Genomic DNA, 14,708 nt, shown 5'->3' on the forward strand with positions numbered 1-14,708 from the left:
CACCACCAACACATGAGGACGTGGAGAAGGAGGCAGAGGAGAAGGAGGGGGAGACCCAGGACAGGGACAGGGACAAGGAACTCCGGAACCACCATCCTAAGTGAGTGGACGTGGCAGTGGGGACATGTGCGGGCCTGGAGGGGTGGCTGGCCCCCTGTGGCTGCTGGGCAGTATCCACAGTGAGAGGGTGCAGGCTGGGCTACCCCTGCAAGTCTCCCTCTGGGTGGTGACAGTCCTGCTTCATTGAGGTGGCACGTAAAATGCTTAGGACTGCAGGGCAGGGAGTAGACGCTCAGTGACTGTCAGCCTCATGTTGAGGCTTCCAGAAGGGGCACGAGACTTGGGGGAAAGTTGTTGGTACTGGTTTGGGACACACGGACTTGGGAAGAACAAAGTAGCCCAAGGAGAAAAGAGTCTTGGGGAGCCCTGGGTGGGGAGTTACAGGGAGCCTGTGGGAGCCTGTGGGAAGCCCGAGACTGAGGGTCGAGAGGGAGGGTCCCGGCTGCCTGGCCCTGACGCAAAGGACCCCTCAGGCCAGGCTGACCTGCTCCTGCTGGGGTAGGACCTGACTGGGACAGTCCTGGGGTAGCAGGAGCCCGCAGGCCCAGGCCAGCAGTGTCCACGCTCGCTGACCGGCCACAAAGCCTCAGAGCCACCCAGGCTGCCCGAGGCCGGCGCACAGGGCCAGTGTGGCTTCCACACCGCCTCCCTGCGGGCTCTGTGCTGGCTCCGGCTGCGGCTGGCTGGGGTGGCTGAGAACACCCCCCAGCTTCCTCACCCTACACACGGCTCCGTTCCACACACTAACTGCGAGCTGCGCCTGGCCTTGTGCCAGGGACGCACAGTGAGTCAGCCTGTGGTGACAGTGAAGACACAGAAGTGCGCAGGTGACGAGAAGCCGTGCGAGATACCAGAGAAGCAGAGGAGGTGGTGGGGGCCTCAGTGACTGCACAGGTTTGGGGAGCTGGTTCCGTGGACCGATGGGGACCTGGCGGCTGCAGCAGAGCGTGTGCCTTCTTGGTTGCAGGGAGCCATGCGGGGACCTGGGGGACAGCGGGGCGATGGCCGTGGGCCCCGTGCACTCGCTGCCCAGCACCTGTCCGCAGAAGGCGGAGGAGCAGCCGGAGGACGCAGACAACCAGCGGAACGTCACTCGGATGGGCAGCCAGCCCACAGACCCCGGTGCCCCTGCGCACGTCCCAGCGGTGCCGACCGGCCCCCCCGCCGAGGGCACAGTTGTCCCCAGTGAGTATTTCCTGTGCGTGGCCGTTTGCTCTCCCCTCTCCTGTCCTCAGCAGCTGCTTGGAAACAGAGCCTGCCTGCGAGTTGTCCCCAGCTGGGGAGAAAGCCGTTTGCTGTCAGCATCCGTGCCTTGATGGCCCTCGCTTCCCGTGCCCGAGGGCAGCACTGTCACTGCTACCTGTCATCTGAGCTCTGTGTGCCTTACTTCCAAAAATCTCTACAAGTTACCAGAGAAGCACCCAGCGCACTGCTGGGGTGGCCGAGACTCAGCCCAGGCGCAGGGCCAGGCCTGCCCTCCTGGGCCGCCTCGTCAGGAAGGCCGAGCACAGAGTGCACAGGGCTGCAGGGAAGTCGCTGTGGGCTGTTGCAGGCTCCACCGGTGGGCAGGGAGGAGGCCGTCAGGATGGTGGTCTTCCCAGCCAGCACACGCCCTGCTCCCAGGTCCCCGGGCCTCTGCCGAGCTCCCTCCTTCCTTCTCACTCACTGGTGTCCCTGCCTGGGCAGCTACTCCATGACCGACAGTGTGAGGCGCTAGCGTGCAGCCGAACAGATGCTACGCCTGTTTTCAAGTCACTTTGCCCAGGAGGACGAGACCTGCAGGTGACAAACACAGGTCCTTCACATACGCAAAAGATATATGGGTGTGTGTGAGCCCCAAGGGTATAGAAAATACTCCAGGGGGAGAGGGAACAGGCCCCAGAAGCCGCCCTGACGCGGAATGCCGGATGAAGATTTGTCTCACGCAGGCCCCATGCGGCCACACACCTGCCTGTGTCTGCAGACGCGTCCACAGCAGACACTGCACCCCTGCTCTCGCTCGGGCGCTCTCCCCGGGGCCTGGCGGTGGAGGCCTGCCTCGCCGCCCAGCCCCGTCTCCTGCCTCCTTGGGAGAGGGTTCCCGGGGCCATTCTGTTCTCCTGTGGGACCAGCGAGTCTGTCCCACAGTCGCTCTGGGCTAGCTTAAGGACAAACCCAGCAACCCTGCCCAGCTTTCATTCACAGGGTCTGGGTGTGGCCCCTCATCCCCACCTCCTGGCAGAACTTGACCTTTTCACTGTCTCATAGTCGTGCCTTTTCCAGGATGTCGTGTAGTTGGACGCACACAGCATGCGGCCTCCTCAGGGGCGCTCCTCACGTACCAGTGTGCATTTAAGCTTCCTCCAGGTTTTCGTGGCGGGACGGCTCGTGTCTTTTCACTGCATGACGTTCCACCGTCTGGATGGGCCGCAGTTCATCCGTCACCTCCTGGAGAACGTCTGGGTTGCCTCCACATGTCGGCAGTTAGGGACAAGGCGGCTGGAACCCCTGTGTGCGGGTTCCTGCGTGGACAGTTTTCGTCTCCTTTGCGTAGATACCGAGGAGAGCGATGGCTGGGTCAGGTGGCAAGAATATGTTTAATTTTGTAAAAAACGCACCAGACTGGCTGTGCCATTTTGCATTTCCAACAGCAACGCGCGAGAGTCCGCTGCCCCGCATCCTCCCCGGCGCTCGCTGTTGGCAGAGTGGCCCTGCCAGCGGGTGTGCAGCGGCGTCACGGTGTCGGTTAGTGCGTGTCCCTGACGACACGTGATGGGCATCTCTGTTCATCTTTGATGGAGGACCTAGTGAAGCTTTGGCCCATTTTTAAACTAGATTGCTTATTTTCTTATTGTTGAGTTTTAAGAGTTCTTTGTACATTCCGGATAACAGTCTTTCATCAGATGCGTCTTCTGCAGAATTTTCTCCCAGTCTGTGCCTTGTCTCTTCGTTCTCTTAACAGTGTCTTTCAGAGAGCAGAAATTTTCCATTTTAATGAAATCTAGCTCCTCTATTATTGCTTCATGGACCCTACCTTTGGTGCTGTATCTCAGAGGTCATCGCCACACCCAGGGTCATGTCGGTTTCTCCTGTGTCGTCTTCTAGGAGTTCTGTAACTCCTCGTCTTGCATTCATGAGCCATTTCGAGTGAACCTTTGAAGGGCGTGAGGTCTGTGTCCAGGTTCGCTGTCGCACATGGATGCCCGGCTGCTCCGGTACCATTTGCTGGAAGGTTATTTTTCTTCTCCGTTTTATCGTCTTTGTTCTCAGGTCAAAATCGGTCGACTGTATTTACGGGGGCCCGTTTTGGGGTTTTCTGTTCTGTCCCATCGATCTCTCTGTCACTGCTTCAGCAACACCGCAGCGTCTTCATTACTCAGCTCTACAGTGAGATTCGTTGTTGGTTGTGACTCGTCTCCACGTAGGCTTCAGAACCGTGTTGCCGGTGTCCACAAAGTGACGGCTGGGGTTTTGACTGAGGCCGCACTGGACCCGGAGATCCGCTCGGGAAGAACCGACGTCGCGACGACACGGAGTCTCCGTAGCCACGACCACGGGGCGCCCCTCCATTTGTCTCGTTCTCCTTTGGTTTCGTCCGTCAGGGTTCGGCCGTTTCCCTCAGAGAGACCTCGTGCGTATTCGGTAGATTTATACCGAGGCATTTCATTTTTGGGTGCTGATGCAGATGGTATGGTGCTTTGAATTTCAAGTCCCACCTGTTCATTGCTGGTCTGTGGGAAGGCGATTGATGTTCGCGTATTGACCTCGTACCCTGGGACCTTGCTGTAACTGCTCATTAGTCACGGGAGGTTTTCTGGTCGATCCTTTGGATTTTCTAAGTAGAGCTTCATGTCTTCTGAGACAGAGACAGTTTTTTGTCTTCCGTCCCAGTCGGTATACATGCCTTTTATTTCCTTTTCTCGTCTTATCAGCTAGGACTTCGTGCACGGTGTTGAAAAGGCGTGGTGAGAGGGGACATCCTGGACATCCTCCTACGTCATCTCAGTGGGCAAGCTTCGAGTTTTCAGCCTTTAAGTATGACGTCAGCGGTGGGTCTTTCATAGCTAGTCTTAACCAAGTTGGGAAAGTTTTATTTCACAGTTCTCCGAGAGTTTTGACGATGAACGCGTGCTGGATTTTGTCACATGCTTTTCTGCATCTATTCATGTGATCGTGGGATTTTTCTTTTTTGGTTTGTCGATGTCATGGATTACGTCAGTCGATTTTCAGATGCTGGAGCAGCCTTGCATACTGGGGATGAGTCCCAATTGGTTGTGGTGTATAATTCTTTAACACATTTTTTGACTCAATTTGCTACTGTTTTGTTGTGAAATTTTACATCTGTGTTCACGAGAGATATCAGTCTGTAGTGTTCTTGTAATGACTTGTCAGGGTCATGCTGGCATCATAGAATGAGTCGGGAAGTGTTCCCTCTGCTTCTGTCTTTGGGAAGAGATGTAGAGAAGTGGCGGAATTTCTTCCTTAAGTGCTCTGTAGAATCCACCAGCGAGCCCGTCTGGGCCTGGCACTCTCCGTTTCAGAAGGTAGTTGGTTAATTATTGATCCAGTCTCTCTTGTAGACACGGGCCTGTTCAGTTTGTCTGTTTCTTCTTGTGTGGGTTTTGGCCAATCGTGTACTTCCCAGGAACCGGTCCGCTTCATGCAGGTTATCGAGCCTGTGGATGTGGAGTTGTCCGCAGTGCCCCTTTATTTCCTTTCTGATGTCCATGGGTCTGTGGCAACGTCTTCTCTTGCATTTCTGATATCAGTAGTTTGTGTTTTCTCTCTTTTTTCGTTTCGTTGAATTTTTCTATTGATTTCTTGTTTTCAATTTTATTGATTTCTGCTCTAATTATTATTATTTTTTCTTCTGCTCACTTTGGATTTAATTTGCTCTTTTTCTGATTTCCTAAAGTGGAAGCTTAGATTATGGGTTTTAGTTCTTTCCTCTTTTCAGATATATGCATTCAAAGCTATACTTTTCCCTTTAAGTGTTGCTTTCGCAACAAAATTTGATAAGCTGTGTTTTCATTTTCATTTAGTTAAAAATATTTTTAAAATTTTTTTGAAATTTCTTTTTTTGACCCATTTGCTATTTAGAAGTGTGTTGTTTAATCTCTACATATTTTTGGATTTTCCAATTACCTTTCCGTTTTTGACTTCTAGTTTAATTTTATTGTGGTCTGGGAAATGACATTTCTGCCTACTTTTTAAATTCGTTTATTTGTTTTCTAATTGTTGCGTTTTAAGATTTTTCTGTATCTTTTGGATACAGCCCTTTATTACATATGTGGTTTGCAGATGCTCTCTCCCAGGTGTGGCTTTTCTTTTCATCCTGGTGGCACCTGGTGCTTCAACTGTTGCAGGTGGGAGGGTTCATTCGGTCCCTGCTGTTCTTTCTGCTAGAAGCAGAAGTCTAGGCTCTTGATAGTTATGTGTTGACTTTGTATCCAATTCCTTTGCTGAATCCTCAAATTGTTTATTAATTTTAACATTGATTCTCTTTGTTTTTTTTTTTTTCCCAAATATATTATCAGAACTTCTGCAAATATAGACTTTCCAAGTTTTAGGCCTCTTATTGTTATTTTGCCTGATTACAGAGGTTTCGGGCTGTAGAGGTATGTGTGTGAGATCAGGTGGCAGCACCCATTAGTCCCTTCCTCAGAATTTTATCTGTGGAGGTGTGATGTGTGTGTGTGTGTGTGTGTGTGTGTGTGTAAAATCAGTAAGTATTTTATCTGGAATAGATGTTGACTTTTCTGACACCCTTTGTCATCTGTAGAAATCATACATTTTTTCCCCTTAAATGTGAAGATTTATAGTCGTGATTCTCCGATATTGAACTGTCTTTGCATCTTAAACCCCGTTGGGTTATTATATTTATTTTTTAATGTGATGTTAGATTCTCTTTGTTAATATTTTATGTAGGATTTTTGGATTGATACTTTAAAGTGAGGTGTGTTCTGTAGCTTTCCTGTATTACGTTCAAGTATCATAAGGTTTAGATGCTAATGCTGCATAGTTATTTCTTGCTTAACTTGACTAATCCATTCCTGAAAATCAGATATCATAGTGCAAATCCCTTCCCCCATTATCTTAAATAGGAAAAATTACAATATACTATAAAAATTATAATACACTAGAATCGGTTGCACTCAAAGTCCCCAACCAATTTCTTAAAATATAAGTAAAGCACAGGCAAACAGGAAAAGCAAAAACTGTCACATCAGGACACAAAATGCGTAACAGTGTTTCCTGGTCAGCTCGGTGGAAACGCCGCTAACGAACACGCTGTGGAAACCGCCTCCGTGAAGGCGACCACTTTTCAAACCGTCCACACGTGATTCTGATAGCTGACCAACTGAATGAGGAATCTTGCCTGAGAGTTTCCCCCACATTCTTTTGTTAAAAATGTTGTATGGAGTCTGGGGGATGTGTACATTTCCCCATAGAAACATCAGCTAAGAGCCCCGACCAGCACTGTGGTGAGAGAGACACATGTCCTCCGGGCACCCAGCAAGCCTCGGGGGCCCTGTGGGGAATGCCGCCTGCGGGCGCGTGCTTCCCGGCGCGTCGTGAGAGGGATCAGAGTGTTCTCTTCGTCCCCTTTTCTGAGGTTCAGGCAGCATTAGGGTTACCTGGTCCTGAGAGATTTGACAGAATTCCCTCGCAAGATCCTCTGGGTCTGGTTTTGTTGTTGTTTGGTAGGGTAGTTTTTGATAATTTCTCTATTTCTGTGTGGATATTGGTCTCTGCAAACTTTCTTGTCTCCTGAGATCGGTTTGGTAAATTATAATTTCCTTATAAATGATCCATTTGATCTAGGTTTTCTAATTTATGTACACTTGTGCAAAGAATCGCTTAATTTTTTTCAGAGTTTTTCCTTTCCTTAGTTCTTAAGTTCTCTTGCATTTATTTCCTTTTGGAACTTAGAATTTTAAAAATCTTTAAAAAAATTTTACTAGCAATTACATTTATTTTTTATTTCCATCCCCCCTCCCCTTTGGCAACCATCAGCTTGTTCTCTGTGCCTGTGAATGTGTTTCTGTTTTGTTTGTTTGTTAATTTGTCTCTTTAGATTCTGCACATGAGTGAGATCATACAGTATTTGTCTTTCTCTACCTGACTTTTTTCATTTAACATAATACCCTCCAGGTCCATCCACGTTGTCACAAAGGGCTAGATTTCATTCTTTTTTGTTGCTGAGTAATATTATATTGTGTATATGTACTACTTCTTCTTTATTCATTCACCCATCAATGGACACTTAGGTTGCTTCCAAGTCTCAGCTATTGTAAATAAGGCTGCAATGTACATGGGGTGCATGTATTTTTTCTGATTGGCGTTTTTTGTTTTCTTCAGATAAATAGCCAGAAGCAGAATTGCTGGATCATAAGGTAGTTCTATTTTTAATTTTGGGGGGAACCTCCATACTGTTTTCCATAGCGGCTGCACCCATTTGCCATCCTACCAACAGTGCACGAGGGCTCCCTTTTCTCCACATCCTCACCAGCTCTTCTGTTTGTTGATTTATTGATGATGGCCATTCTGACAGGTGTGAGGTGATATCTCATTGTGATTTTAATTTGCATTTCTCTGATGATTAGTGATGTTGAACAGCTTTTTATATGTCTATTGGCCATCTGTATGTCCTCTTTGCAGAACTGTCTATTCAGGTCCTTTGATCATTTTTTACTTGGAGTGTTTGTATTTTTGGTGTTGAGTTGTATGAGTTCCTTATATATTTTGGATATTAGCCCTTCATCGGATGTATCGTTGGTGAATATCTTCTGCCATTCAATAGGTTGCCTTTTCATTTTGTTGGTGGTTTCATTTGCTGTGCAAAAATTTTTTGATTTGATGTCATCCCACTTGTTTATTTTTTCTTTTGTTTCCCTTGTTTAAAGAGACACATCTAAAAAGATATTGTTAGGAGCAGTGTCAGTGAGTTTACTGCCTATATTGTCTTCTAGGAGTTTTATGATTTCAGGTCTAACATTTAAGTCTTTAATCTATTTTTAGTTTATTTTTGTATATGGTATAAGAAGGTGGTCCAGCTTCATTTTTTTGCATGTGTCTGTCCAGTTTTGACAATACCAATTATTAAAGAGTTATGCAAAGAAGTGGCTTAATTTCAAAAAATTTCCTCTGGTTCAGTGTTTTTCCTTGTCTTTTTTTATCCTATGTATTTTGTGGCTTCTTTTTCTTTTCTTGAGTAAACTAGTTAGTGGTTCATGTATTTTTTAGATTTTTGAAAAAAGAAACAGCTTTTTAATTTTATTAGTTCTACTATGGTTTTATTGTTAAATCATTACTTTTCAACTTTATTGTTTTTCTCATTGTTTTTTGCTTTACTTTGTTGTTCCTTTTCTAGCTTGTTGACTTGGAGACTTAGTTTATTTATTTTATTCTTTGATTTTTATTTTATAATTATTTAAGGCTATGAATTCTTCTCTGATTACTAATTAATTTGTACCCTTACAGATTCTGACATCCGGCATCTTCATTTTCATCGAGTTTTAAAGAAATTATGTAATTTTGGTTTGTGTTTCTCATTGGTGTTTGTGGGGCCCTTGGAACTTTATACACAATCTGCAAATGAACAATTTTACTCTTACGTTCTGATGTATATGCCTTTTATTTCCTTTTCTCCTCTCTTTGCACTGGCTGTGACTTCAGTACTGTGTCGGGTGGCAGTGTTGAGAACTGGCACCCCCCTCTCGTTCCAATTTTTGGGGGGCATTCAGTCTTTCAGTAGTAGGTGTGGTGTTAGCTGTAGTGTTTTCCATTTTTCCATAGATATGATTTATCAAATTCCCCATTATTTCTTTTTTTCTGAGAGGTTTTACATTGATGAGTGTTGAATTTTATCAAATGATTTTCTGGCATCAGTCGATACGATCGTGTGTTTTCTTCTGTGATGTGGTAGTTTACGTCAGTTTTCAAGTATTAAGCTGGCCTTGCATCCCTGGACGGAATTCTACTGGTTGTTGTGTATCATTATTTTTATTTATTGCTGAATTCCGTTTGTTGATGTTTTATAAGGAGTTTGCCTCTGCATTCATGAGGGACATTGGTCTGCAGTTTTCTCTTTGGTATTCTCGTCTAGTTTTGGTATCAGAATACTGAATTCATAAAATGGAGGTTTTCCTTCAGTTTTTTGGGAGGAGGTTATGTAGTTTGTGTTCATGCTCTTTTAAATGTCTGGTAGAATTTACCAATGAAACATTTCTTTTTCGCAATTTAAAAATTATCATTAGTAGTCATAGGGCTGTGTTATCTCTTTCACATTGGGTAAATTGGAGTAGTTTGTGCTTTTGAACGAATTGCTCCATTTCATTTGAGTAGTCAGGTTTATGTGTGTATAGTTGTGGTCCTTACCCTTCTTTTGCTGTCTTCATTTTCTGGAGTGACAGCCCGCATCGTTGCTGATATTGAGAATTTGTGTCTTCTTTATTTTTCCTTTGTCATTCTCGTTAGATGTTTGTTAATCTCGTTGCTCTTTACAAAGAACCAGATTCTTGTTTCACTGATTTTCTCTGTCATCTTCCTGTTTCCAATTGCATTTGATTTCTGCTCTTTATTATTTTCTTTTTTTTTCTGTTTACTTTGCATTTATTTTGCTCTTTTTCGGTTTATTGAGATGGGAACTTGGATTATTGATGTGAGTCTTTTCCTCTCTCTCAGTGTAAACTGTTAGTGCTACGCATTTTCTCCTTAGCACCGATTTAATGTGTGCCACAGATTTTGTTATGTTATATTTTCATTTTCATTCAGTTCCATTAAAAAAATTTCCGTTAAGACTTCGTCTGACTCATGAACTATTTGGAAGTGTGACGTTTAATTTCCCAGTGTTTGGAGCTCCGTTCTCCTTTTAATCTTTCTGTCATTGACTTCTGGTTTGATTGCTTTGTGGTCAGTGAACACCCTCTGCATAATTTCAGTTCTTTATGACTTGTCAAGGTTCGTTGCACAGCCCAGGGTACGGCACGTCTTGGCTTATGTTCTGCGTGTGCTGCTGCTGTGGGTGGAGCGCTCTGCTCTGTAGGCGCCAGCGAGACCCTGGTGGTGGGTGCTGGGGAGTTCTGTGTGAGCGCCGGTTTTCCATCCAGGTGCTTCAGCTGTTGAGAAAGGGGTGCTCAGGTGTCTTACTGTAAATGTGGATTTGTCGCTTTCTCCTTTCAGTTCTCTTAGTTTTTGTTTCACATATTTTGAAGCTCCGTCACTGAGTCCATACACATTTAGAATGGCTGCCTTTCTGAAAGATTGACCCTTCTGTCATTCTGTAATGTGTCTGTCTGTACCTGATAATTTTCTCTGCTCTGATGTCTACTTTATCTAACATAAATATACCCAACTCTGGCTTTATTTTGGTTAATGTTTTCATGGTATATCTTTTTCACCTTTTACTTTCAAACTAGCTATGTAGTTATATTTTAAGTTAGTTTCCTGCAGACATCATATAGTTGGATAATGTTTTTAATCTAGTCTGTCACTTGTCTTTTATTTGGCATATTTAGACCATTTACTTTTAATGTAATGATATATGTTATGGCTTAAATCTGCTGATTTACTTGTTTGTTTGTTTGTTTGTTTGTTTCTGTTTTTTTGTTTTTCTGGCTTCTATTTCCTGCCTTCCCATGGGTTACTTGTGTACATATGAGTATATTTTGATTTAACTATAGTATTTTTGAGTGTATCTCTTTGAGTGTATTGTTTTTTAATGGTTGCCCTAGGAATTATATATTTAACTTTGCATTATATATTTAACTTATCCCTGTCTACTAGAGTTGTCATTTTACCAGTTTGAGTGAAGCACAGAAACTTTGCCTTTTTTTTTTCCTCCTGATGCGTAATTGTCTTAATATTTCCTCTGCACTTATTTAGAACCACACTAGTTTGTGTTATTATTTTTGCTTCAACTTAGAAATTTAGAAAACTGAAGAGGACAAGAAAGCGTACTGTGTCTGCCCGTGTTTTTACCCCTCCTGTTCTCTCTTCCTTCCGGCGGTGCCAGTGCTGCTTCTTTCTGTTCGGAGGGCCTTCCTCGGCACCCTGTAGGGTAGGTCTGCAGACGGCAGGTCCTCTCAGTGTTTCTTCATCCGAGAATGTCTGGACTCCCTTCTTCCCTGAAGGATATTGTCACTGGGTATAAAATTCTGGGTTGACAGTTCTTTTTTTTTCAGCACTTGAAAAAACGTGTGCCTCTTCCTTCTGACCTCCATGGTTTCTGATGAGAAATCCACTGTCATTCGAATTGTTTTCTTCCTATAGGTAAGATGTTGTTTCTCTCTCGCTGCTTTCAAGATTTTTGTTTTTCTTTATATTTCAGAAGTTTGACTATGATGTATGTTAGCATGGGTTTCTGTAGGTTTATCCTGTTTGGGGTTTGCTCAGATTCTTGAATTTGTAGGTTCATGTCTGTTTGCCACATTTGGAAAATTTTCATCCATGATGTCTTTGAATGCGTCTGCAGCTCTGTCATCTTTCCCTTTTCCTTTCAGGACTCTGTGCACATGAATGGTAGCTCTTTTTTTATAGTCGCAAAGGTCCCCGGGGCTCCGTTCACTTTTTTCAGTCTCTCTTCTTCCTGTTGTTCGGGTCGGGTGATTCCTATTGTTCTGTCTTCCAGGTTGCTGATTCTTTCCTCTCCATGCTCCATCCTGCTGTTGGGCCCATCTGTTGAGTTTTAAATTTCAGTTATTGTACTTTTCAGTTCTGAAATTTCTGTTTAGTTCTTCTTCACATCTTCTATTTCTTTGCTAAAACTTTTTTTCTTTGCTGAGATTGCTCTATTTTTTCATTTGTTTCAAGTGTGTTTTTAATAGTCTGTTGGAGCACTTTTATGATGGGTGCTTTAAACTATTGTCAGATAGTTCTAACACCTGTGTTATCTTGGTGTCTACTAATTGTCCTTTCTCATTGAAATTGACGTTTTCTTGGTTCTTGGTGTGACAAGTGATTTTTTTACAAGACATTCCGATATTATGTTATGAGCCTGTAAGTTGTATTTAAAGTTCTACTCTGGGGGTTGGGGGGAGGCTGGAAGCTGCCTCGGTCACAGATGGGGTGGGAGTGCAGGGCCCTCACTTGACTATTGATACCAGTGGGGTGGCTCCTTGTCCCAGCTGGACTGGGGTGGGGGCTCTAGCTCCTGGCTGGGCCTCCACTGATGCGATCCTGCCTAGGTGGTGTGGGACTGCCCCTCTGCTTCCACACAGCCTCTACTGACATAGCAAGGGTTGACCTTGTTACCTCTGGGTACTGGCAAAAGTCCTGGCATTTTACTGGGATTCGCTCGAGCAAGTCGAGGGAAGGCGTAGGTGGTGATTGAAGTCCAGGCTCCCAGGTGACCTTCGCAGATGGTGTGTGGGTTATGGGTCTTGCCGCCGCAGAGTGGGGTATGAGAGTTCCTTTCGGCTCTCTCTGCTCGTGCCCCAGCAGGGCTGTGGGGTGCCTCATCACAGGCTGTAGAGGCCGGGCGTCTAGGCACTTCACTCGGTCTCTGCTCACGATGGGGTAGGGCTGCAGTGTCTTCTGTGCGTGTGGCTGTGGCCGGGCTGTTTCGTCTGCAATAAGTCTCTAGTCCTGCTAGGCTGCTCGTCTCCTGGTCCTGTGCCTGAGAAAGTCGCCTTTTGTCGGGGCCCTAAAGTCTGTGCCTGCCACTCTGGATTCCTCCTTCTCCAGTACCAGGGATATTTGAGGCATGGAAGGAAACCTTATGCTGTATTGCTTCTCAGGTCCCAGTCACTAGCCAGTGTGCTTTCCTTTCTCCACCTTTCAGAGCCTTTCCTGGTTGACTTTATATGTGACATCCTGGGCTTTTAGTTGTGCTTAGTGAGGTGAGTAGGGGAAGCCCTTCCATTTCATTTCCCCAGAAGCGGAAATCTCGAATTAATTTTTACACATGGCATCAGGAAAGGGTTGAGATTCCTTTTTAGCCACCCTTCCCCAGAGTGTCCATTGGTTTCAGTACCATTTGTGGGAAAGGCTATCTTTTTCCCATTGAATTACTTTGGCACTTTTGTCAAAAACCAATTGGTGGGTGTTATTTCATTTCAGAAGAAATTTCTGGGATTGTAGTTTTAAATGTTAGTTCAACTACATTCTTTCATTTTTGTTTTTCAGCGTTGTAGTTATACAAATGTTGGATCTGTTTTGTTTGTCTTCTGTATGGCTTTCTCTCTGATCCTTTTGAAAACTCGTTCCTTATTTCCTATTTTTTCTCTTGGCTCATTTCACTTGTATCTTATTTTTCCTTTGCTCGATTTTCAGTAGTATCTATTTTCTCTGGGACTTCTTGTGATTCCCGAGATGATTTTGTCTTTCTCTTTAATGTATTTTCTCAGATTATTTTGTATTTTTAAAAAGCATTCCTCTCCTGAGGAATACAAAATAATCTCATCTTTCATCTCATAGCTGTCTGTATGTTTTTGTGTTGAGCTTTTGAATCTGATTTGTGTTTTATCATTGTCGTTAGGAGTTGCTTGTTTAATAGCACTCACTTCGTGTTGGAAGGTCGTGTCACAGGCCTCTGCTTTGCGGCTGTTTTTCTGTGGAGTACTTTTATTAGCTGAAAAGTTTTCGTCCTTACTTTATATTTTCTTATGGTAAAAGCTTTGTATGGATGTCGGGCCCCTTTTTCTGATAATGAGAAAGTGTGTTAAACTTTCCTGGACCGGTAATTACGTGTGATTTTGTGGTGAGCAGGGGTGGGGTGGGCAGCTTGCTTGCTTTCTGGTTCGACATCCCGCTCCCAGTGCAGTGAGATCCTGTTTTCTCACTCGGTCAGACCTTGGGGCATGTCCAGTCTGTTCAGATTCTTTGGTAACACCCTGCCTCTGCAGGACCCTGGCCCGCAGCCTTGTGTTTCTTTCTTTCCCTCCGTCACTGAGCCGCCAGAGCACCACACCCTGCAGTGCCTCTGTTTCCTTCAGAACCAGTGTCTTCCCAAGGCTGCTGCCTCCAGGGCTGGGTACTTTCCAAGCTCTTCCTTTCAGGTCCCCAGGAGGAGCACTGACCCTCCAGGGCTCAGACCTGTTCCCAGTGTTTCTCTGCTCAAGTGAGCTCCTCTCTGATGGACACCAGTTGATGTCCACAGGCCTGCCCACTGGGGCCGTCCTGCACCCTCCGTCCGGCACACAGTCCCCGCCTGATTCTGCAGACCTCAGAGGTTTGTGTCTCTGCTCACATGTGAATTCACGTTTGCAGTTTTCTTATTCCCCACATGCTGTAAGTGTGGACTGCGGATGCTTTTACTCCCGTTCCTTATTTTCCATATGGCTGACGGGGGGTGTGGGAGAAATTCGGGTGTAGGTGGGAACCCCCCCTTCATATCTACTGGGTTTGTGGTCATGGCCGCCTTCGCATTTCTGATCTCCCTCCCTCCTGCCTCCCTCCCATCTTCCCTCCCTTCCTTCCTTCCTTCCTTCCTTCCTTCCTTCCTTAGTCAGAGAAAGAAGTGGGAAAAATAAAAAAGTTTTTGAGCTATATGCACAAATGCTCTCTCCCCCTACTGTCTCGTTATGCAGACTTAAGTATGAAGAACTAGTTAAGAAGTGGAGATTGTTTCCTTTGCAGCTGTACAGCTGTTTTAGGCACTGCTACATGTTTATAACCTTTTCTCACAGATGTCACATTTTATGAAATGTGACTCATTAGGGGGGTAC

The 14,708-nt window shown here is 45.2% G+C and overlaps 1 protein-coding gene across 1 annotated transcript in view; it reads left to right on the forward strand.

Moving 5' to 3' along the window:
- CACNA1B (calcium voltage-gated channel subunit alpha1 B) overlaps nucleotides 1-14,708 on the forward strand; it is a 123,815-nt gene that overhangs the window by 53,189 nt on the left and 55,918 nt on the right. The window contains exons 18-19 of the mRNA XM_025051272.1: nucleotides 18-100; nucleotides 1,028-1,245. Coding sequence (XP_024907040.1) covers nucleotides 18-100; nucleotides 1,028-1,245 — 301 coding nt within the window. The remainder of the gene's footprint in view (nucleotides 1-17; nucleotides 101-1,027; nucleotides 1,246-14,708) is intronic.

This window comes from Pteropus alecto, unplaced genomic scaffold, assembly GCF_000325575.1.
Source record: "Pteropus alecto unplaced genomic scaffold, ASM32557v1 scaffold67, whole genome shotgun sequence".
Lineage (NCBI taxonomy): Eukaryota > Metazoa > Chordata > Mammalia > Chiroptera > Pteropodidae > Pteropus > Pteropus alecto.